Genomic DNA, 24,497 nt, shown 5'->3' on the forward strand with positions numbered 1-24,497 from the left:
GTGGTAGTTGTTTTTTTTTTTTTGGACAAATTTATAATTATAATGTGATTTTTTAAAAATTAAGTAAATACGGTCATTCATGGGGGAGAGGGCTGCCAATCCTGAAAAGAAATGGAGGATTATAATATACATTGCCAATGGTATTGTTCCAGGATTGGGGTCCAATCTCAACCCCAATCAAGAGAAAGGACCTTGCCAAGATGTGTGAGGGGGGATATTTGGCAAGGATATGGAAGGAAGGAGACAAAAGAAGGGAAGGGGTGTGTGTGCCCAAGATGGGGGAGGGTGGGAATTCGAGAAGTGAACTTTAATAAAATATATAATGCTACAAGCTGATAGAATAGCCCTGGAGGGCTGAATAACAGGAACAACATTGAGGGCCTTGAGGTAAGAAATATCTCCACTTATGCCTGGCTGACATGACCTTTGAAAATGTGCACTCATTCCTCATGTAAGCATTTTATTTTACACATCCCTTTATCCAAAGACCCTCAAGGTGGCTTACAAATCAAGCTGCCAAAACAATTCAAATTTCAATAGAACAATGATATAATCAGTGGATTAAAAACTGATCAGCAACATCTTAAAATGCAAAAGCATCCCTCCTAATCTCTTAACTATCTGCAAAACTCACCCCCCCCCTAAAAAAGAACAACTCTCAGCCTTTTCCTGAAAATCACCAGGGTTGGGGGTTGGGGGCTGTGCACCTCTTCAATAAGTTGGTCCAGAGGGAGGATGGAAGAAAGGAAGGAAGAGGCGGGCACATCATAAATATCAGATTTTGAAATAGAAAGTATAAATTATTTAAAATGCCACGAACAACTCAAGCTATTTACTGATCAACATTCATGCAACATCATGTAAGTGATAATACGTACATTTCACAACCTGGAAGGGTAAAGCAATTTTCACCATAGTTACATACTGCATCATTTATATATTCTGTCAAAAGTCAGCTATTCAGGATTTGCTTTGGCACTTTCAGTTTGTTTTAATATCTCTTTTTAAATATACTTCACTCATTTTTGTGCTCCTGAGGAAGAGGACCTGTGAGGAAAATGCACTGCACATTCTTTACAAAATACATTGATGCTTCCTAGCTTCAGACGTGAGACCTGACTCTCTTCCTTTGCTCCTGCATTCTTTTGGCCTCCCTGCCCCCCTTCTCCTTTGTGCAGTCTGCCGGGGGGGGGGGCAGATTCCAGGCCCCTGAGATACCAGGATGAAGTGTCCCCTATCACCACCCTGATCTGCCTTTTATTCCTTCTCATGGATTACTGTATATTGGTTGTCCTTTTACTGAATCTTTTCCAAATCTAAAATATCCCTTTGGAGGTCAGGTGAACAGCACAGTATTCCAAATGCAGTCGCACCATAGATCTGCAAAATGGCATTTTGATATATTGGCAGTTTTATTTTCAGTTCCTTTTTCACAGCTGGGTCCACTACTGCCCCAAGTTCTTGATCCTGGTCTGTCACCACCAGTCCGGACCTCATGAGTGTATATGTGAAATTAAATATTTTTGCCCTGACATTGATTTACACATGTTTAACAAATGCAGACACAAAGACAGAATACGAAAAGAAGAGGAGGAGGTTGACTTACTGCGGCAGGTGGGAAGGGCGTTACTCCACTGGCCATTTGCCAGGCATTGGGACTTGGATGTCCCTTCCAGGCGGTACCCAATGTTGCAGACAAACTTGGCCACATCATTCAGGTTGAACTGGTTGCCTTGCGTCAGGCCATTCGTTGGATTTCCTGGGTGACCGCAGGTTATGGCTGCCGCGAGAAAGCGGAGATGTTAGCCAGTCCGTCCTTGCTGTGTGGCTGAAGTTTGAGTGCTTTTGGACAGGGGACAGAACGCAATGAGGTGCCATGGGCAAACTTTTTCAAGCACAGAGGATTGCTGCAGGGGAGAGACCCCTGGAACCATCAAAGGGCAAGTTCTTCCCCCTTCTTTGCCCCACCACTGATGCTTAAGTATTTAGTCTTGCTCTTTCTTAACATTTTTAATAGGGAATGGTCTTTGCCCTTTTGGCAGGAACGGAAAATATTTGGTTTTTTAATACTTTTGAAATGTTAAGGTTTCATTTTTTAAATTTTTAACATTTGCATTGTTTGTTATTTGCAATTATTCTTTGTGAGCCGCCTTGGGAGGCTTTTTCGGCCAAAAAGCAGCATGTAAATAAACAGTAGCATAACATAACATCCAATGTCAGTCCTACTCAGAGTAGATTTGTTTAAATTAATGAACTTGGCTTAGTTAGGTTCATTATTTTTTATGGCTCTACTCCTTGCAGCACTTGAGCAGTCACCAAAACCAAAACTGATCTTTAAAAAATATAAATATAAAAAGGGAAAGAAATTATTCTGCTGCCACCACTGCTGCCAGTAGGGATGCACAGATCTGCCAAATGTGGTTTCTCTCCTGTTTCTCATTTTTCTATTAAGTTTTCTCATTAAGTTCAGTTTTCGGTGTTTCCTCATCAGCATGCTATTTTTTTTTAAAGTCCATTTGTCAAACGCCTTGGTGTGCATTTTTCCTAACATATACATTTTGCTACACTTCTTTTGTATGCTACAAATTTTAGGCAGCAATTTCTCTCAATATATTCCTATTTTTTCCTAACATTTCTGCACTCTTTCCCCAAATATCTGCATTCTTTTTTGGTTGGAGAAATGCTATTGCAAAAATTTGGAGAAAGACTTCTGCATTTTGGTTCATGTTTGAAGTGTGAATTAGGTAGGTTTACCCAATGATGGAAAGTAAACTGAAATTTCTTCCCTGTCCCTACAATGGTAAACCTACCCCACATCACAAAATCCTGAAGTTTTCCACCCCTTCAAAATGCAGGTCCAGGAGGGCCCCTGTTAGTGGGCCCACTGGTGTCCTTATCAGATGGCCTAACACTGCTGACCCTTCCTGTTGCCCCTTTCTGATGGGACACACATAACTCTATAGTAAAGATAGCAACATACTTACGCACACAGACAGGAGTCTTTCCAGACCAGCGGTGGTCTTGCTGGCAGATCCGGACAGACATCCCAATGAGTCGGAAGCCAGGGTTGCACTGGTACACCACACTGCCCCGATAGTTGTAGTTCTCACCATTTATTTGGCCATTGACGATGGGGCCAGGTTCGCCACAGTGACCCGCTAGGCAGAGACCCAACCAGGAAAAAAAATATCAGCCAGAGCTATTGGTTTACCCTAAAAACAGAATATGGTCCTCTGAACCTATACTTGATGTTTTTATTAATAATTTTAATATCTCTTTGTAAACTGCTTGCTTTTTTACTACCAGAGGTATAAATAATTGGAATCCTGGGGTATGTTTTGAAAAAGAACTTGAGCTTATCTTGCAGAGGTAAGCTAGAAAACATAGACCAAAAAGTGCTAAACTAGTGTGGGTACCCAGTTGTGGTGCCTTGCAGATGTTGCTTGACTCCTGACTCCCAACTCTCATCAGTCCCAACCAGTGCAGGCAGTGATCAGGGATGGTGGCAATGGGACTGCAAAATATCTAGGGGACCAGGGCAGTCTCGAGCAGATGGGGTGCCCTGGCGTTGAGGCATGGAGATCGCTCCGGCGCCCCTGCCCTTGCAGCATGTAGCATGGCTTCCGCGCAGCTTTGCCGCGCAGCGCCCCACCTACTAACCTGACGCCCCGCGCCACCGGGACTACACCTAGAGCCAGGCCTGTAGGGGACACTACATTGGTTACCTAGCCCTAAGAGAAAAAATACTAGAAGGATAGGCACCTGCAAATCAGACGCAAGGCTGGAAATAAAAAGAATTAGAAGAATAAGTCATTTCTAATACATCTGTGGCAGATGTAGGGTAGTTTGTTGCTTATAAGGTAATGCTAGCAGTAAGAAACATGAAGCATATTTTTTCTTTCCCCCAAAATCAGTGTCAAATGGATTTTTTTTAAAAGTCTAAATGGTTTGGGGAGCTTTCTCATTTTAAATTTAGATTACTTGCAGTTCCAAAACTTGTTATGTTGAACTTACTCCAGGATTGTCTTGATAATAATAATAATAATAATAATAATAATAATAATAATATAATATAATGGCTAGAAACAATAAAAAACCTGACTGATATCATTAACTTATCATAAATGAATTGATGCAATTCCAAGGACAAACATCAGGTAACCCCAACATCTGGGGAGAAATTCTCAAAGAACCGTTCTTTCACAAGAATGTTAGAAATACCCCAATCTGGTAGTCAGGACTGCAGGGATTTGTTACAGTTCTCTTAGTTGCTTTATTAAGATATTTCATTGGTTTTTCCCAGCAAGGAGAGATAATAAAGGAATTTCAAGGTAAGTTTCAACCTAAGAAACAAACTTAATAATGTAATACAAGTAAGAAAAACCACATATATTTTCTTTTACTGTGCACGCCAATCTAGTGTTTCAGATACGAGCTCGTTAGCAATGGCAACCAGAGATTAATCAACCAATGTTTCAGTTGATTCATCTATTGGCTTGATTTAAGCTTGCAGCCTCCATTCTAAATACGTGCTGCAGAAATACAGCTTTAATGGTCTTCATCAAGGATACAAACAGTGTGCAGTTTAGCGGCTCAAAAGCAGCAAAACATTACTTAAACACCTACCTAGGCAGGTCACTTCCAATCCACTCCAGAGGCCGTTTGCCATGCACTCCCGCACACGCGAACCCACCAAGGTGTAACCGGTATTGCAGGAGAAGATGGCAGTAGCACCATAAATGGTTAGGGTCCCAATCTTGTTCCCATTGGGTGGTACAGGCAGATCTCCACAGGAGATAACTGGAGGGGGAGGAAAAACATCCTAGTGAAGGACAAAGCAACTTGGGTAGGAAAATAAGCAATGGTCTTCTCCTAAGAGCACTCTGCTCTCAAAGCTGGGCCAATTATCACTTACATAAAGAGTTCATTTTTGCAGGAAGTTTCTACCATATTGAGCATTGGAGAATGCTTAATGGACCTATATCAGGCATGTCCAACAGGTAGATCGTGATCTACCGGTAGATCACTAGACATCTGCAGTAGATCACTGGTAGATCATTGGCTCCCCTAAGAAAAGCTCAAAATTTTACCTCCTCCCTGAAAAAAACTCAACAACTTTGGCCCGACCCCCCCCCCCCCCGCATGGGCCTTCCTCCTTCCTAAAAAAAGCTCAACAACTTTTGACCTGAACCCCCCAAAAGGGGGTAGATCACTGCCAGTTTTTAACTCTGTGAGTAGATCGCAGTCTCTTGAGAGTTGTCCACCCCTGACCTATATGATCTCTAAAGCAGCTCACATTGTTTTTTACATACACAGACGCAGGTAGGTAGATCAGGGAAACAAACAGAATGAGTTGCAGGTAGCTCTCAATTTGCAGCAGAAGTTTAAAAGAGCCAGAGCAACCTTAGGCTTGTACACCAAAACAGAAACTGCTAGTGATGCCACCAAAACTCTTAATTATAATCAGTCCCATCATACAGATCAAAGGTTATTTGCCTCCAAAGTTATTCTACAGCTCAGATTAAAAAATGAGACTGCACACGCAGCTATTTTTAGTCTGTGTTTTGGAATCAATTAGTTCTCACACAGAGCTAATCAGACAATCCAAAGATTCTCTCTCTCTCTCCCCCCCCCACTCGCCCCTTAAGACTCCATACACTGGTAGTAATGCCCAGCAATGTTCATAATGTTTAGGATTAAGGATCAGTGCAGCATATAGCTAGGAATACAAAAAAAAACAACACAAAACCATTTTAAATTAAATTAAGCCTGAAGCCAATCTAATATAGTACAACCAGCATTACATGCCATTTTATAACTTGTTATGCGAAAATAAATTCCATTAGCCCTATATTTTCCTCAAAAAAATACCCCATTGCTATGAAAAGCTGGCGAAGAAGATATCTTACTGTTATCACAGCACTGCCATAAGCACCCTGTTTCTCTCTGGTTATTTGGACTACAACTCCTACAATCTCCAGCCAGTTGTGCTTTTGGGTGAGAGTTTTACTAGAAAACATCTAGAAGGTACCAAGTTAGTGAAGGCTGTCATAGCACAACTCCTGGCTTGCTGACCACATAATCCATAGTGGATGATGTGCACATTTGTGCCTAGTATGTATAGAGTTCAAAAGTGGCAAAAATTTGCTACTAGATGCACATTTTCAAAACTACTGACTTGGTCCATGTGCCCATGAGATCAACAGATTACATTCTGGATGATCTAACGGTTGCAGATGCTCTGTGGACCAGAAATCAAATAAGCTAGTGGACTATTGTTGTTTCAGAGCTGAGGATTGGGGAGACAAAGGGGAGGAGGGGAAAAATGTGCACACACTATCCAATTGCCAAAATCCCCCCCCCCAAAATGGCCTGTGAATTGACACACCAAAGTGGGAGGAGTGAGGGTTGTCTCAGCAGTAATTATATGGAATATGTGTTATCTAGGCTGCAAAATACTTTTGTAAGACTTCCATTTCATCTTATGACATGAATTTCCTACAAATGAGAGTATTCTCTTATCAAGAATTCTTGTATTTGCAGCTTGGTAATTCTTTGAAAGCAACAAACAGATCTGTCTGGCAAAAACTTACTGAACAGTTTTAATATGACAGATTTGGGCACCTGTGAGTAGAGTGAGTAGAGTAGAGTGAGTAGAGTGAAGACCTCAAAGAAAAAGAGGCATATTTTTCAAGATCTATGCCAAAGCAATTGGTAAAGGAGTGATGAACCCTGCTCACTATTAAGGATGGATGCACCTGCTAATTTTTGTTCCTTTCAGGTTCTCATTTTTCTAATCTTAAATTCAGTTCACTCACTAATTTGCTTTTCAAAAAAGTCCACACACAAAAAAATTATCAGGATTTTAGTATGTGTTTTTTACAATATACAGACTTTTGCAAAGCAATTTCTCCCCAATATAATGCATTCTTTTCACTAATGTGTGCACTTTAACGCATACTTCCCTCTAAATATTAGAGGTCAATGTGACTTTCTGTACACAATTTTTGGTTGGAGAACTGCACTGCAACATTTGGAGAAGTGAGAGTTTCAAAGACTAGCTGTGTTTCAGTTCACAGTTAAAATACCGATTGAACCAAATCTTCCCCACCCCCAATTCCTACTCATTACACAAAAGTTCACCTGTCACTCAGCTATGCTTCTGTGCAGATTCTCATGGGGATCGGGATAGTAAACTGATTTTTTAATTTAAGCAGCAATTTCTACTTGACAGTTTGGTTTGGCTTCATTTATCCCACCACAAAATGGGGAAGCTAGAATAGCTATGCAGCACAGTATGTGTCCTTGCAAAAGTGAGAAAATGTTTTTTTATATATATGGAGCCTTTTTTACAGGGGGAAGTGGGGGGATGACAACACTTTTCATAAATGCTGAGCTTAAAACACAACACTTTTGTCAGGGCTTACAAGAGAGCTGTCACAGCTTCTGCTCTTGTGAGCTTGGTGTGAATGACAGACTAGGCCCACTGATTTGTTTTTAAAAGCAGTGCTTATAGAAGACTGAGCTGGGGCGCTTTTAGTGACCAGTCCTGTCGGCAATGAAAGGCACCCCCTGCCCAAACATGGATCACTGTGAAAGGCAGGTGTGTGTGTGTGTGGGGGGGGAATATCTGTCTATGAAATGAACATTGCTCTGAATGGTCAATGCTTGTTCTCGCTTATGAGATTGTTCAGGAACTCCAGCTTGACCAACCACTCCAAGAATTATTGCTTAGAACAGGAATGGGAACTGGATCTGCCCGGCAGGCTTAATCCAGACCTCTCCCAATTCTTTTGGGCCAGTTTGACAGGTGGGCAGAGCATCACAATGACATGAGGTGAAGCATTCTCCTTTATTCTTGTGGTTTGAAATCAAATTGTGCTGACAAATGAACAGGGAGGTTGCTTTCAAACTGCACAGGCAAAGGAAGTGTTTTTCTTATGTTTCTTTTGTCCGTGTGGTTTGAAATCAGACCGCAGGGGCAAATGAAGCGGGGTTCGCAGCAACTGCTGGTCAGATGATCAATGGCTGCTGCTTTCTTTGCCTGTATGCAATCCAACCATGCAGGCAAAGGATTTGCTGTATGTTTCAAGTAACTGTTCAGCACTGACAGCACATCTTGCTTGCCAAGAAACAACCAAGAGAGCACTTCAGGGGTCCTGATTATTCCTATGCAGCCACCTCTTTCCCTCGCCCCACCTAGGATATATCATGGAGTAGCTGGGGGAGATTTTGGGGGAAATGACATTACTGTACAGGCTGTATTAGAAACCCCTGCTAGGCCTACAGGTAAATAGATATTTAAACTAATTTGCAATGCATGCTATTTACACTTTTCCAGTTTCTGAAGGTTGCTGCCAAAAGCAGCTGATGTGCACTTAAGACTGCATTCCTAAGCATGTTTCCTCAAAAGTAAATTTTGTTGAATTTAGTGACGCTTACTCCCAGGTGAGTGGGGTTAGGATGACAGTCTTTTTTCTGCTTCTTATTGGGAATTTCAAAAATCAATAGAATGCATCACTCACTATTGTTCTTTACATATGGAAATAAATCATCCTAGCCTTTGTCAAAGTGGAGAGAACAATCTGAATTTGACTGCTTAGTCTAAAAACTCATTTTAAAATTAAACTTCTCCTTTTCTCTCCCCCCCTCCCTGATGCCTGAGTGAGGGGAATGAGATTGTGAAACTAAGGTAGTGAGAGTGGCTATAATATTAACCTCTTACCTGGGAGTAAGCATCACTGGATTCAAAGAGGCTTATTTCTGACTAAACATGATTAGGTTTCATGGCCATTAACTATGAAAGGGAACATGGAGGGAAGATAATTGATTTGCAAATATCTGTTGATGGCTAAAAGGGAAATAATAGTTCCGCTCTAGTCTGCCTTGGCCAGACCACACCTGAAATAATGTTTATGGTTCTGGGTTCTACAATTTTAAGAATGATATTTAGAAGCTGGAACGTGTTCAGAGAAGGGCAACCAAGATGTTCAAGGGCCTGGAAAATGAGTCTTATGAGGCACAGTTGAAGGAGTTGGGTATTTAGCTTGGAAAAGAGAAGACTGAGAGGAGAAATGATAGCCGTCTTCAAATATCTTAAGGGTTGTTACATGGAAAATGGAACAAGCTCTGGAGGGTAGGACACAATCCAATGGATTCAAGTTACAAGAAAGGAGATCCAGAAGAACTTTCTGACAGTAAAAGCTGTTTGACAGTGGGACGGGTTCCCATGGGAGGTTGTGGACTCTCCCTGTTTGGAGGTTTTTAAGCAGAGGTTAGATGGCCATCTGTCATGGATGCTTTAGTTGAGATTCCTGCATTGAACTTGATGACCCTTAGGGTCTCTTCCAACTCTACAGTTCCATGATTTATGAAATATGAATATCTGATCCATGTTACATAACAAATATTTCTGCATTAGTGAATGAAATGGAACACCTGAGTGAGATCAACTATTTGCTGCAGAACAGAATATACCAGATGAAAGTGCAAATGGGTATTGGAATGCATTCCAGCATGTTCGTCCATCCCTCGTCATCTTTATCTTCTCATTTCTGAGCAACTAAAATGCCAAGGTGGCAGCTAACTTACTTCTGCAGGTTGGCTTGGGCTCGCTTATGCTCCAGGTCTCATTGGCTTGACAGTGGATGACACGGTACCCTGTGTAGTAGTACCCGGGGTCGCAGATCAACATTAGTTGTGCATTGTAATGGTACTGGGTCTCGTAGATCAGCCTCCATCTACCATGCTCCACAGCAATGCTGCCAATATCTGGGCAGCTAACCGCTGAGCACCAGCCATGGAAAGAGAAGAAAACAAAACAAACAAAATTACCTGCAAGAAACCGGACCAAACATTGACCAGTTGTGTGACCTGTTGAAGTTTACAAGTAAGGCAAAATGGCTGCTTCTGCCACCATTACTGAGCTCAAATATTTGGCAAGGCATGAAAGTGGTTGTGAGGTGGTCACAGAGAGGGATGCTTGGAGGGAGCAAAAGGCACCACATCACAATTAGGATATTACACCCTCATTCCAACCATTTAATGCTATCCATGTGACACTAGATACTTTTTCGTTATTTAATGGTTTGTAAGACACACTGGGAACCCTTTTCTGCCTGAAGTTTGGGTTTGTTTGTTTTTAAGTTCCAGACAAATAAACAAACATGGAACATGAAATAGCTTAATGGATGAATAGCTTATTGGAAACTGTGATTGGAGCAAATATACATCCAGACCAGCTGCTGAGGAGAACAAATGGCAAGGAAGGGTAGGCCTATCAGAGGTAATTAGCCGTGCAAACTGAAAAGGGAATCTCCCTCTTCTTGAGCACCAGATGATGGGGACAGACTACAAAGGAAGATTTATGCTTTCATGCCCTGCTTCAAGTCTTCCCAGAGGAATGACTGGCCATTGATGGAAACAGAATGTTGAACTACACAGACCATTTGTCTGATTCGGCAGAGCTCTTGTAGTCTTCTTAAATAATGCCAGATGTTTAGTTCAACAAACATATAACTCTCAAAAGGGAAACATTACATAAAAGGGGACTTACCCACGCATGGAAGAGGGTTATTGCCATTACTCCACTGTCCGTTTGTCAGACACTCAATGCTTGATGCTTCCTGGGCTTGAAGGTGGAATCCGCGCTTGCACTGGAAGACTGCTTTGGTGCCCACTGTATACTCCTTGCCAAAAACAACCCCATTCTTTGGTGCTTTGGGAACTCCACAGGAGAGGGCTGGAAAGGAAATGGTGAGGTGTGCCATCATTTGCACCTTACATGAGTTCTTTGCTTCTCTAATTGGATTATTCCAAAAGTAGTCCTTCTTGCCTATCCACAAACTCCCCACCCCAGAAGCACATGAGCATAAGTTTGGAGGTTTCTCCCCCACTAATCTTTCCTCTAACAATGCCTGTTTTGATGAAGCAGCAATGCTGTGACTGCAAAATTCGGAATAAAAATATAGATCAATGCAAGTGGTAGTGATAATCCACTCCTTCTCCTTCCCTCCCCAACAACTTTGACCAACGAGTAAGCAGTGGTTCCAAAGAAAGGGGTGGGGTCTGAAACAGCTGGCCCCACTACAGCACCTTATTTGCAGGTGAATAAAAATTAGGGGGCAGCTGTGTTGGTCATGATTCAACCATGGAACAATTGGGGGGGTCGGGGGAGGAGGGAACTTGCAGCTGCAGTGCAGAAGGAGCTTCTTTAGTTTTTCTTTCTTTTATTTTTCAAAGGGAAAAAGAGGAACTCTCCATAATTACAAGTCCCTCCCTTCAAACAAGGAAAGTATGAATTAAGTAGGTCCACCTTTAAAAGCAAGCTGAAATTATTTTCTACCCTAGTCCTATTGCTGCCCAAATCATTTTGCCCCATACTTTAATTTTGCTTTGTGGGTTCCCCCTGCCCCCCCAATACCCACATCCAAATGCCCAAAATGAAGTGAAAGGAGATCTGTCTCAAAGGCAAATGAAGGTAAAAATAGAGTTCAAGCTCATGACATAAAAATCCAGACCAAGTTCAAATGGACAACAGACAGTAGACAGAAACGGACATCTGGAGATCATAAGAGCCCCGGTGGGGAGTGTCATATAGGTAGAGAATGACACCAAGTACACTGTAAGGATCTCACAGTGCCATAGCTATGGGGGTGGGGGATGCTAGCTGAGTTTTTTTTTTTTTTGTTGCCCTGGGTGAAACCTCCAGATGAGTGGCACTGAGGTTCTCAGGGTGTGTACATGTGTACACAAATGCATGCGGGTGTGTGTGTGTGTGTGCTTAACTCGGTCTCTGATCAGGTTGAAATAAAGCCCAGTTTTTCCACCCCTGGGGTCTCATTCCCTGCAGTGGGGCCACTAGAACCACCCCATCCACTTGAAACAGTGCCAAATGCCCCACTCTTCCTTGGCATAAGGAGAATGAGAGCTGTTTAAACTTAGAATGAAATGAAATGGCAGCTGGGATAAGGAGGGAAAAAAAGAGCCCTGCACAAACGGATCTCACTGGCCAGCACAAGGGTCATCAGTCGCATTCTGGCTTTGCAATGATAATTGTGTGCATGTCATCTGAGCCACTAAGGAGCTCAGCAAATCCTTTGGCAAGGCCAGGCGTCTAGACGGCTGCTTGTGATGAATACCAATTTCACACAGCAGCAGCAGGAACAGCAGCAAGCACAGCAACAGGCGCCTGGGAATCCTCGCCCCTTCCAGCTCCAGTGCTGTAATCTCTTTAACCTTCAGGTGTTATCTGATCAAAACAATCAGGAGGGCCTGGTATGCAGCTCATCCCCACCTCCCCATACAGCCCGTATCTTTTCTTTTCTTTTTCCCCCAAATCACTTTTCTGCCTGATTCTTCTGGACTTCTGCAAACAGGCTGTTTTCTCTCTCTTTTTTAGATGCTCATTTTGTGCATCCTGTCCATGCAAAACATGAGGGCCATTTTCTGATTGCAGTGCAGGACAACTGTGAAGCTGGCCCAGGCGAAGGGCTGCAGCTCAGTGGTACAGCATCTGTTTTGCATGCAGAAGGTCTTGGGTTCAATCCCCAAGGGCACCTCTTGCCTGAAACCATGGAGAGGTCAGTGTAGACAATTCTGAGCTAAATGGACCAGTGGCCAGACTCAGCATATGACAGCTTTCTATGATCTGAAATATCTGCTCAGAGCTCACACAGTAGACAGCTTACGCCAGGCATCCCCAAACTGCGACCCTCCAGATGCTTTGGCATACAACTCCCATGATCCCTAGCTAACAGGACCAATGGTCAGGGAAGATGGGAACTGTAGTCCAAAACATCTGGAGGGCCAAAGTTTGGGGATGCCTGGCTTACGCTGTCCCTCAGCCCATTTGCTCAGCAGGCAGAGGGGAATTGGCCCTATCCATATAAATTAAGGAAATACTAGTATCAGGGCCAACTGGTGGGGGTGGTGGCTGTACCTGAACCCAGACTTGGAACATATATTCTCCAGCTCAGCATCCCTCAGTCAGTTAGTACTCAAAGCTTGAAGCCCAAATTGCAGCAGACCACTTTGTTATTCTGGCGTGAATTAGAGAAGCTTTTAAATGCAAACTATCACATTTCTCCCCCATCCCTAACAGCACCAGCCAAAGTCAGGGGCCATCAACACACACCCTTATTCCTTTCTGTACACAAGCTATACAGGTACTGAACATTACATGCAAATATCCATATAAGTGGACAGCCCAGGTATTTGTGTATGCTGTTTAATATACATACATGAAACCATAATGCAAACTATCAGGATGATGATGCTCAGCTTGGTCTCTCAGCTTGAACTTCATAACTAGTGCCTGAGCTTGCTTTTTCCTTCTCTCCCCCCCTTCCCCTTCCCCCCTTTTTCCCCTCCTCCCTTCCAGTCCATGGGGGCATGCCTTATCGCTGATATTTGTAAGTGGCTTTGGAAAGCACATTTTCACCTTAAGAGCAAAGGTAAAATGCTTTAGATTTATAAATGGTATAAATATTGTGGTGCATTTTATATATACTGTATATTCCTGCGTATAAGACTACTTTTTAAGCCCCAAAAATCTTCTCAAAATTGGGGAGTCATCTTATATGCCGGGTCCCCTGTTAACCAAGCTGCCCGCTCGCCTAACTCTATATTTTAAATAGAAAATTGGGGGGGGGGGTCATCTTATACGCCCAGTCGCCTTGTATGCCGGAATATACGGTGTATATACTATATATATATATATATAGAGAGAGAGAGAGAGAGGGAGAATCCCATTAGCTTGTAATAATAAAGGCTTTCCTCAAGTTGTTACAGCAACCCTAATTTTTTTTTTTAAAAAAACAGCAACATTGTTCTGAAATCTGACCATTCCCCGCTCTCCCACCCTGCCAAAAGTCAGAATGAATGATCGCAATTTTACTTGAGTGCAGACATTTTGGCCCCTCTTGAGTTATTTGCTCCATAACTGTGATATTCCACACTTTAATTAACCATCTTTTAACATCTGGCATGCTTGCTTCTATTGCCCTGCATAGCTTCCAGTTGGATGATCTCCACTAATCCTATGTCAATATACAACCTAGTTAGTCTGAGCGCAGGCCTGTCCAGACCAGCTGCAGCTCACCAAAAAGTTCATTAAGCCACTAAAGGCAGCCCTTGGACTTCCATCCACTTCACTTCTACCACAGATGGTCAGGCAGAAATGGACTCTGCTACTGGTTTGTCAGAGAAGGTGGAGGCACCCCGTTGGCATCAAAAAGACATCCCAGTTTGCTAAATTTGGCAGAACGTGGTATGATGAGTCTTTGTTTACATGCAGCAGAGAAACCTGGTTTTTCAGGATGGTAATAAATTTCCCATCTGCTCCTCCACGATACCCAGCAGAGAGCACTGCTCTCCAGGAGTGAGGTAAAAGCGGACAAAAATATATGGCTTTTTGAGTCGGTATTTTCCTCTGAAAGAGATCCTACAGTCTTCAACTGGGAGAAACCTGCTGGCATAGTGGTATTTGTAACTGTGATGTGCTAAGAAAATGAAGCAGGAATCGGGACAAAGATTTGGAAGAGCCAATAAGCCACTAGCAAACTCAAAAAACCCCAGAGAAGGTTGTTGACCCAGGAGGCAATGGGTTCTATGTTTTCCATGTTTCAACAGGAGGGATAATAGTCCACCTGTGTTTTCATGCTGGTTCTGGGGAAAGGGACTCTTTTTCCTCCATGGCTATCCCAGAAAGCAAGTTGGCTGGTGACTGAACTTCCTTCCTTCCTTCCTTCCTTCCTTCCTTCCTTCCTTCCTTCCTTCCTTCCTTCCTTCCTTCCTTCCTTCCTTCCACCAAGACAGCACATTCACTCACATCAAATCCCAAGCACTTCCTTGCATGTAGATCATATAAGGTAAAGGTATACCTGACCCTTAGGTCCACTTGCGAACGACTCTGGGGTTGAGTGCTCATCTCACTCTATAGGCTGAGGGAGTCAGCATTTGTCCACAGACAGCTTCTAGGTCATGTGGCCAGCATGACTAAGCCGCTTCTGGCAAACCAGAGCAGTGCACGGAAACACCGTTTACCTTTCTGCCGGAGCGGTACCTATTTATCTACTTGCACTTTGACATGCTTTCGAACTTCTAGGTTGGCAGGAGCAGGGACCGAACAACGGGAGCTCACCCTATCGCGGGGATTTGAACCGCCGACCTTCTGATCGGCATGCCCTAGGCTCTGTGGCTTAGATCATTTAGCCACAACCAAATGCAATGCCTTGTGACTTTACTGTGCTGTGACAGTGAAATACACACTTCATAGCAAAACTGCCAAGGTAAATCACAAGTCAAGAGAAACCTGGAAAGAGTTTTCAGTAAGCAGCAAAAGTGACCATTGGCAACAGCTTGACCTACTCTGAGAATAATAATAATAATTTTCTCTCTGAGATTTCATGTGCTGCTGTATGCACTATAGCTGTAGGAAGCTCAGTCGGAACTTTCTTCATTCCTCAAAAGCGGCACACGTTGCCACTTGATTTTTTTTTACATAATTCTTTTTATAACGTCTCAGGAGCTGGCATTATTCAATGGAATATGCCCTTTCAGGGCAGTCAGCGCTATGGGGATGGTGGGATGATAATTGCTGCACATTATCACTTGGCTGCCCTGGGTTCCAGCAGCTAAAAATCAGCTGGCTCTTCATTTCAGAAGACACTGATAATTAATTCCTGCTTTCACAGGTGGAGATGTGCTCACACCGGTGGGTTTTTTTAAAACATGTTGCTCCCAGTGGGATTTGAAAGAGTTGCAGTTACCATGGTAACCCCAGCCTAGTGCTGAGTAGGCCGCACTGCCCAATTCTGCTGCTCCACTCAAAACTAGCTGCTTTCATCCCACTTCTGTTAGACTGGGCTCTCTCCTTTTTCAGTGAGAAGGAGGTACTGTAAGTAAGATTCTTGCAGCGATGCCCTACTTAGACTACTGGTGGATGTTTAGTCAGAAATACTTGATTAAAGATCTGATAATCCAGTCGTTCTTGTGTGACAATGGATTTTGCTGATCCAGCAGAAACTCTTTTTGAATTCGCTTGAACCTTCCTGGAGATTTTGCTCAAGGAGGAACTTTCAAATTCACTTTGACTCCCATTTAGGGGGCCAGGGGAAGCTGCGGATGACTGAGAGGTGGTTGGGTTTTCCTTCCTCCTGGAAAATTCAATTAGGCTGATTGCTCTTTTTTTGGGCTTCCCTCAAAATGTTTCATGTGAGGAAAACACCCCAAGTTTGCTTTAGATTAGGATTGTAACTTGAGGGACTGGTGAGAACTTGGGACAGCCTTGAGAAATATCACTCTCCTGTCTCCTGGTGGTGGTGGTTGTTGTTTTACATCTGGCCTTAAGTTTAGTCGGCCAAACCATGGTTTATTAAACCAAGGTTTGTTTGATCTTCTGGACCCTATCCAGTAGCTTAACTATGGTTTGTTTACTGTCAACAAACCACAGGCTGAAGCCATAGTTTGTTGGAGGCTTATGAACTGGGGTTTGTTTTCACTATAGCTTAGTGTTACATGTGAACCCAGGACATTTCCTAAACATGGCTTGTTTGGCGACCCCACCCCAAATGGTTATTAAACTATAAAACCATGGAACAAGAACAAGCCAAGCTTTAGAGAAGAAACCATGTTTTGTTTAGTCATCTTTAGGACAACTCATTATTAACCCATTACTAAACAAACCACATCTTAAACAAATCATGGCTTAGTGTTACACACAAACACAGCAATTGTGGCAGAGAAAATGGGAAGGCAGGCAAAAGAGAATGGTCTCATATCATCTGAGGCTGGATCAGTGCTGAAGCTAAGCAGCTGTGTATCTGAAGGATCCCCTGGGTAGGTGGCCACTTGGAGTATAAGAGCAGAATATTGATAACAATATTGCAACAAGAAGGGGAAAAAATGGGAAGACAAAAAGTGAAAACCATCATTTTGCTTGTATTGCAATTCCGAGAAAGAGAGATGTGGTCATGAACCTTTGGACACCTTCGAAAAGATAACTCCCATGCTTCAGACCTCTAATGTATGCAATATAACAGCCCATTTTTCCCCACTCCAAAAATATATGAAGAGCAGGGTAAATCATAAGCCTAAACAATATGTTCATTTCACAGCTTCTCCCCTGCCTACCTTGGCATAGAGGAATGGCTTCATTCCAGTGGAAGTAACCCTGTGGGTGCCTTGAACACATCGCAAAGCTGTGACCAACAAGGCGGTAACCAGCATCACAACCGAACTGGATGGTGCTTCCTGGCTGCAAACCAGTGTGACTGAGGATGGAACCGTGGTGAGGAGGTGGAGGGAGGCTGCAATAAGGGGCTAGACAAGGGGGAAGGGAAGAAAACACACACACACAAGAGTGTGAGAAAAACATGAATTGCTCTTGCTCACATATACATCAATATTGCTACACAGAAGCTGGGTTCAGATGATCCCACCTGCAGGCACTGAAAAAATACCACAGACTGGCCCTGCCTCCTATGTGTTCAGCAGGTATGTGAAAGGTCTCTGTACATTGGTAGACACAGAGATCTCCTTTTGATGGTTGCCAAACATGCTGATGGCAGAGGGTGTGGTCACTGGATGCCTTGGGGGCAGGGAATGACATAGCTCATGTGGTCACACAACCCCAAACCCTTGGAACATACATAACTGTATTGTCCAGAACAATTTCTTTAGTCTAGTTTTCAAAGCCCTTTAGTATCTTCATTGCTTGTCACTGAACTGTGCCCAACGCATCCGGATATGTATTTATTTCTGCCCTACCCTCCAGTCCAAAAGGAACGCCCAGCTTGTTTACAAGAGGTAATAAAAGTAAAATTAGCAACTGCTCAGACCATTAAATTCAGGCAATTAAAGTCACTGTACCAACCATAAAACCAGTAAAAAATAATAATGCAGATATCTGGCATCTGTATCAACAATGATGTTAGGAAGTGTGGCAGCACAAATTACAACTGCGGCCGAACATTTGTTATAAATGTTAGGAAATGTACCAGTAGAGGAGATCCTCAGGTCTGGGGGCTAAATGCAGCTCTCTAGACCACTCGAATTAACCCTCAGTGAGTTCTTTTTCCTGGACAGAATGTGTCCTTGAACTCTGATCATGCCTCTTGCATCATGCCTTGATGGAGGATGGAAAGATTGGTGTGGGTCTGGAGAAACCTTTGATTTTTGCATAGCTGAAATGTAGCTCATTGCACAAAGGTATGTCACATTCCTTGATCTTCTCTCTCTCTCTCTCTCTCTCTCTCTCTCTCTCTCTCTCTCTCTCTCTCTCTCTCTCTCCCCGGCCCCACCTCCTACTGGCGTTTCCCATCCCTCTGTTCCATGAAGAATGAGGGCCGAAAAAGATTCCCTGCCCTTTTGCTGTATGCTGAACATTTTGGAGCAAAGAAGTCAAAAGTGCATGTTAAGACCACCAGATTAATCTGGACTGGTGCAATGTAAGGAAGGGAAAAGGTGTGGAGTATGAAGAGAGGTGGAATATGGGATACATCTTTCCGCATTGTAGTTAGTTGATTTCTGATTTTCACTTCTCCCAGCACATCTCCCTGTAACATGTAGCTTGGGCTTCGTTGTTGGTTCCAACAAACACCACAATGAGAGGAAGCAAAAGGAGAAGGAAATGAGAAATGTACTGGTTTGCTAGTTATTAGCTTCAACAACTAGTACCTGGGCCAAAGGTCTAGAACAGGGGTGGCAAACCTCAAGCCCAGGGGCCAAATGTGACCCTCCAGCCTCTCCATCTTTTCCTAGGCCACACGCCTTTCCCCAACACATCCTCCTCTTAGGCCAGACCCCTCACTGCCTCCACACCCTTTCTTGAGTGCTTCTGCCTGGTAGGAATCTGCTCTTGAATTCCGATAATGCCTCTTGCTTGCTTGCGTGGATGGATGGATGGGAGACAGAGAGGCACAATAGTGTTAGCCACCTCCTGACTGGTTGTGATTAATATGGCAGGGAAGGGACTCAGGTTAAGGGCATCCTGAGGTTGGTAGAGCTGAGCCCCTTTTTCCTCCATGCACCAGCTTCTACTGGAGAGGGTGTATGTGCATGGAATCTAGCCTACTGTACAATGTGCATCTGTTGCTGTGCCCATTTTTACCTTTGACCTTGCCCACCTATGGTATGTGGCTCCCCAAAGGGAATGTGGCCATCAGACGGAAATAAATTTTCCCAGCCCCAGTCTAGAAAGACAATATTAGAGCAGAGCATATTATATAACATAAACAGGCCTGAGATGGCATCCGATATATTTCTGCTTGAATTTGCTTTTGTGTTGTGTTGTGGGGGAGGGGTGAAATGCCATGATAAATTGCCAATTAAAAAGGAAAGGAAAGGAAAGGAATTGGATTTCCCAAAAGAGAAACAGCAGCTAGTTTTTTTCACCATTAACATTTTCAATGTGGGTGTTTTTTACACTGGTCTTGGTTTCATATGAAGTTTAATTACTCCGCCTGTATAAAAGCAATTACCGGGTGTTTGGAAAAGAGTCCCTTTAAAATTAAACAACCCAGTCTTGGAATGAAGCATATTTTAATTACTTAATGAAAAGCAATCAAACTCGGGACAGGGACACGTATAAATGTGTCATAAATAAGTTAATACTGTTATTCCATAAATGAATGAATTAATATTTAATTGGCAGAAATTATGTTTTGGTTGCGTTGCTGAATGAACACAGAAGCTTTGTTCCTCCGGAGATTGCTGTGTGTTACTTTTCATCTCCTGGCTGCCATTTAGAGTCCCAAACAGAGTATTTCTGTGCACCTCAAAGGCTCAAAGCAGAGGAAGGGGGGGATAAGAGGCAGAAAGTGGCCCCAAGTTTGAGAACAAGAAAATGTAGGATCTTAAAATATACAACAGGCTTATAATAAATAACCTGTAGACAACGAGAGTGGGACCATACTCACACCACATATTTAAAGCACTCTGTAGCCACTTTAAAAAGCCATGACTTTCCCCCAAACAATTTTGAGAGCTGCAGTTTGTTCAGGGTACTGGGAATGGTTAAGAAACCACCTATTCCCCTCAATGAGCTATAATTCTCACAGTTTTTTAATACTAAATTAGTATGCTGACCTTCATCTGAAGATCACAGAGTGTTTCATAACATAAAATTTCTAAATGAGAACACAAAATACATAATAAAAACAAACTAATAGCTCCCATCCCATGAACACATTACATCAGGCTTGATCCAGGTGATTGAGCTGGGATATAAGGGTTCAGGTGGCCCCAAAAGTACCCTGGACCTAAGGGATTTGTAAATTAATAAAAGGGCTTTATACAGGCACCCCCAAACTCGGCCCTCCAGGTGTTTTGGGACTACAACTCCCATCATCCCTAGCTACACAGGACCAGTGGTCAGGGATGATAGGAGTTGTAGTCCCAAAACATCTGGAGGGCCGAGTTTGGGGATGCCTGGCTTTGAAGATGGGCTTGGTGGTAGATGGGCAGTCAGTGCAGATGCATTAACATAGGGGTCAACAAACTTTTTCAGCAGGGGGCCGGTCCACTGCCCCTCAGACCTTGTGGGGGGCTGGACTATATTTTGAAAAAAATGAACAAATTCCTATGCCCCCCAAATAACCCAGGGATGCATTTTAAAGAAAAGCACACATTCCTGGACCATCCACGGGCTGGATTTAGAAGGCTATTGGGCCAGATCCGGCCCCCAGGCCCTAGTTTGTCTACCCATGCTTTAACATGTTGTTGGCCAGGTGCTGCCCGCCCCCAGCAATCTGGCCACTGCATTTTGCACCAGCTGGAGCATCCAAACCAGGCCCGAGGGCAGCCCCGCACAGAGCACATTGTAGTGATCCAGCCTCGAGGTTTATTCAAGACAGCGTGATTAGGATTTGCAGTCTCAGTTACATGGGGAATCATTTAGCTAAAGAAAATGGGTTGAGCTATTTTCGTGCACAAGAACAGGATACTAGAGTTCTATTAATAACTTCAGACTGCAAAAAAGCCCAAACAAAACTGAGCATAAATTTCTCAGCTCATTATCACTACTTTATGCATCAATACACATGCCATTTCTATCCCTGCTATTTACTAACCTGAATAGCGGATTCTGAAGCCCTTTCTGCTATAGGCGTGGTCGGAGGACCAGTGGAGATAGACTCTGTTGCCAGAACTGGTTACTGTTAGGGGAGCAGAGTAATTCCCACTTAGGGACAGCAATAATGGACTGTGGCCTGAAGGACCTTGAAGAAAGATCAGACAAACAAAACATAATAATATATAATAAGCCCTTCTGCATCAAGCCATGGGTGCATATAGTTTAGCTGCATTTTGTTTCAACCTTGGTCAGCCAGTGCCTCTTGAAGCTCAGAAACTGTACCTAATGAAACAGCTGTCTCCTCTTGTTTCTCTCTAGGACTTGGTATTCAGGAGTAGGAAGCCTCCAAAAGTGGGTGCTTCACTTAGCTACCATAAGCTAATACTGATTGATAGACCCATCTTCCTCCATGAATTAGTTTAATCTATCCTTCTAATAGCAGACTCATTTGGTGAGGGCCAACAAATTTGAAGCCCAAACATGGCCACTGAAGAGCAAGGGGGAGGTATCAGTGTCCTTGAGGGGATCCTCAAGTTTTGCAGAACTACAAACGTTATTTAGGGAACCTACAAATTTAGATGACATTTGTAGAGTGGATTAAGCCCAGCAAATTGGTGAGGAAAAGGGACTGGAATGTGACAGAATTGGAGATTATTATTATTATTATTAGGTAAACAGCACACTTTCACAGATGTGTTTATGCTGTGCATAACATAAAGTACAGTAGGCTCATAGGCACAGGAAAACATTATATACCTTATGCCTGGGGAATGTCACAAAGAGAGGGGAAATGTGACCAAGAACACTATTGACTGAATGTTTCAGGAGGGCTGTCCAATGGTGATAAGGGTGCTTTGTTGTTTAGTTGTTTAGTGGTGTCCGACTCTTTGTGACCCCATGGACCATAGCACGCCAGGGACTCCTGTCTAAGGGTGCTTTATGTGCTTACAACTGAGTACTTGCAAATAAGAAGGCTGTATTGCAAAATGATCTCACTGAACTAGAAGAGTAAATCAGAAAGTACACAGAGACAACACACACCTCTGCCAGCAATTCTCTCAACACAATTCTTAGATTTTATAAGGCTGTATACCTTCTACTTTGTAAGCTATTTTTCTTTCAATGACCAGAACAGCTCAAAATCTCCCGATCATCCTGGTGACTCACCATCAAAGATGCCAAACTCATCATACTGCTTCTCACTCAAGAAGTACTCGACAGTGAAGCTGATGTTGTATTCTGGCTCCACCTTGACCACCCAAGAGCAAGTCTGAAAGTGAGGGTAGCTGCCTGTGAAGGTCGGACTCAGGATCACTCCCATGGAGTCTGTGCGGACCTCATTCATTGGACAATGAACTGATTGGTGCAAAGAAAGCAAACACAGAATGTCACTTTGTGCCAGTGATACAGAGAAACAGCAGCAGGACAGTAAATATACCTGCAAGGGGTAAATCCTTGGTCCACCTAGACTGGTACAAGGGAATTCTGCATGCAAAGCAAGTTGTGAAAACAATGAAATATTTGTGGGGGGGGGATTGCTCATGAAAATTCATCAGCACTTTAGTGTGGATTTCTCCTTTTGTATGCAATTTTGCCTAACATACATTTTGGAATGCAATTTTCCCAAGTATTCTTGTTTTGTATTTAGTTTTCACAAATGTATATAAAGTACATATTCAACTTTATGCACACTTTATCCAACTATATACAGCTTTGTACACATTACTATGCTAAATAGCTGCACTGCAAAATTCAGAGAAATCCACATTTTGAAGGACGGCTGTATTTTGGTTTCCATATTGCTTCGGAAAATGCTAATCAGTTAGGTTCATCCCTAGTGCAATCAAATGTCTCTCCCATCACTACATCATGGGCCCTTCCTACTTTGGAAGGGTCATGCATAAAATTATACCATATTTCTTTTTATTCCTTAATTTCCACAAGAGAATATCAGGCTGCAAATTTTAGGAACACTGTAATTAAGGTATCATCAATCTCTTCTGTCGAGCGTCTGTATAACTGCTGTATCTTTTGATATGTTTAGTATAGCTGTTGTTTGTTTTGCCTTTAGTACAATCAGAAAAGATTTTAAAACTAACAAAAAAATTCTACCGAACCCCATTTGCTGTCTGGTAGTTCCTAGGGCGCTTCCAAGAGCCACAGTAACCTCAAAGTGACTTACCTTCACAAGTTGGGGGAGGCCCTTCAAACTGGAGGTGAGTACCAAGCCTGCAAGTCAGGATCTCATTTCCAACCAAGCTGAAGCCAGGAAGACACCGATACCTAATGATATCACCTGGGGAAGGAGACAAGGGAGTTGAAAATGCATCTCAACAGCAGAAGAGGCAATTCCCCCAATGGTGAAAATCAAATTGTGGTCAAACTGGACCAGGCACCCCCAAACTCGGCCCTCCAGATGTTTGGGGACTACAATTCCCATCATCCCTGACCACTGGTCCTGTAGGCTAGGGATGATAGGAGTTGTAGTCCCAAAACATCTGGAGGGCCGAGTTTGGGGGTGCCTGAACTAGACAGAATGACTTAGTGAAGGACAAATCTGTAAATACTGGTTTCACTTAGTTTTTACAGTTTTCAGTTCAGTTCTCTACATTTCCACAACAGTCTTCATGAAAATTCACCAGCATTTTAGTGCAATTTTCTCCACATACTGGCATGCATTTTTGCCTAATATAGAGATTTTTACCAAGCAATGTTCCCTAACATAATGCATTTTGGCATGTTATTTCCACCAGTAAATGCATTTTCATGCATACTTTATCCTAGTGCATGGATTTTTGTGTGTACTTGTCTGGAGAATTGCATTGCAAAATGCAGAGAAATGTGAATTTTAAAGGGTGATTGGGTTTTGAATAGCATCTTGTTTCAGAGAGTGAGAATTGAAAAGGTTTGCTAAACAGAGCTGAATTTCAACCCCCCCCCCAATCCACAATAATGTCTGAAAAAGACCCCCTACTTTTTTTTTAAGCAGCTGCTGTAATAAGGCAGATAAGGGCTTGCTAAGGACAGAATGAGGTTGGTGGGGCCATGCCCAAACTTCCCTAATGGACCAGCCTTCACTGCAGCCAATACTGTGGCCTCCAGATGTTGTGGGAAGGGAAGGAGCAAGAGATCTGGGGCTCAGGCTCCCCGAACCATCCCCTAAGAATGCACTTGGCCCTTTTCATCCTTGCCATTTCAGATGTTTTCACACATGGTCCAAACATCAGCTTTAAAGTGCGATGCTAAAAAAGAGTTCAGTGTGAGTTACTCTCGGAGGTATATTTGCAAGCCTCATTGCTTTCTGTGTCTCCGTCTGGTGAGGTTTCCCCTCACCTTGCTTCGACCCCACCCCCATTTATCTTCCAAATCCCGCCACTGCTGCAACGATTGAGATCCACCCCCCCCCAAGGTCTGGTTCTAAATC

General features: G+C 43.1%; 1 protein-coding gene across 1 annotated transcript in view; it reads right to left on the reverse strand.

Moving 5' to 3' along the window:
* Positions 1–24,497, reverse strand: part of CSMD2 (CUB and Sushi multiple domains 2) — a 354,334-nt gene that overhangs the window by 40,515 nt on the left and 289,322 nt on the right. Inside the window, exons 44-52 of the mRNA XM_088671318.1 lie at positions 23,256–23,369; positions 22,241–22,429; positions 21,072–21,218; positions 17,134–17,322; positions 10,556–10,741; positions 9,592–9,786; positions 4,627–4,800; positions 2,985–3,158; positions 1,607–1,780 (exon numbers count right to left, since the gene is read on the reverse strand). Coding sequence (XP_088527444.1) covers positions 1,607–1,780; positions 2,985–3,158; positions 4,627–4,800; positions 9,592–9,786; positions 10,556–10,741; positions 17,134–17,322; positions 21,072–21,218; positions 22,241–22,429; positions 23,256–23,369 — 1,542 coding nt within the window. The remainder of the gene's footprint in view (positions 1–1,606; positions 1,781–2,984; positions 3,159–4,626; positions 4,801–9,591; positions 9,787–10,555; positions 10,742–17,133; positions 17,323–21,071; positions 21,219–22,240; positions 22,430–23,255; positions 23,370–24,497) is intronic.

The sequence above is a fragment of the Zootoca vivipara genome, chromosome 6 (genome assembly GCF_965207765.1).
Source record: "Zootoca vivipara chromosome 6, rZooViv2.hap1.1, whole genome shotgun sequence".
In the NCBI taxonomy this organism is placed as follows: domain Eukaryota; kingdom Metazoa; phylum Chordata; class Lepidosauria; order Squamata; family Lacertidae; genus Zootoca; species Zootoca vivipara.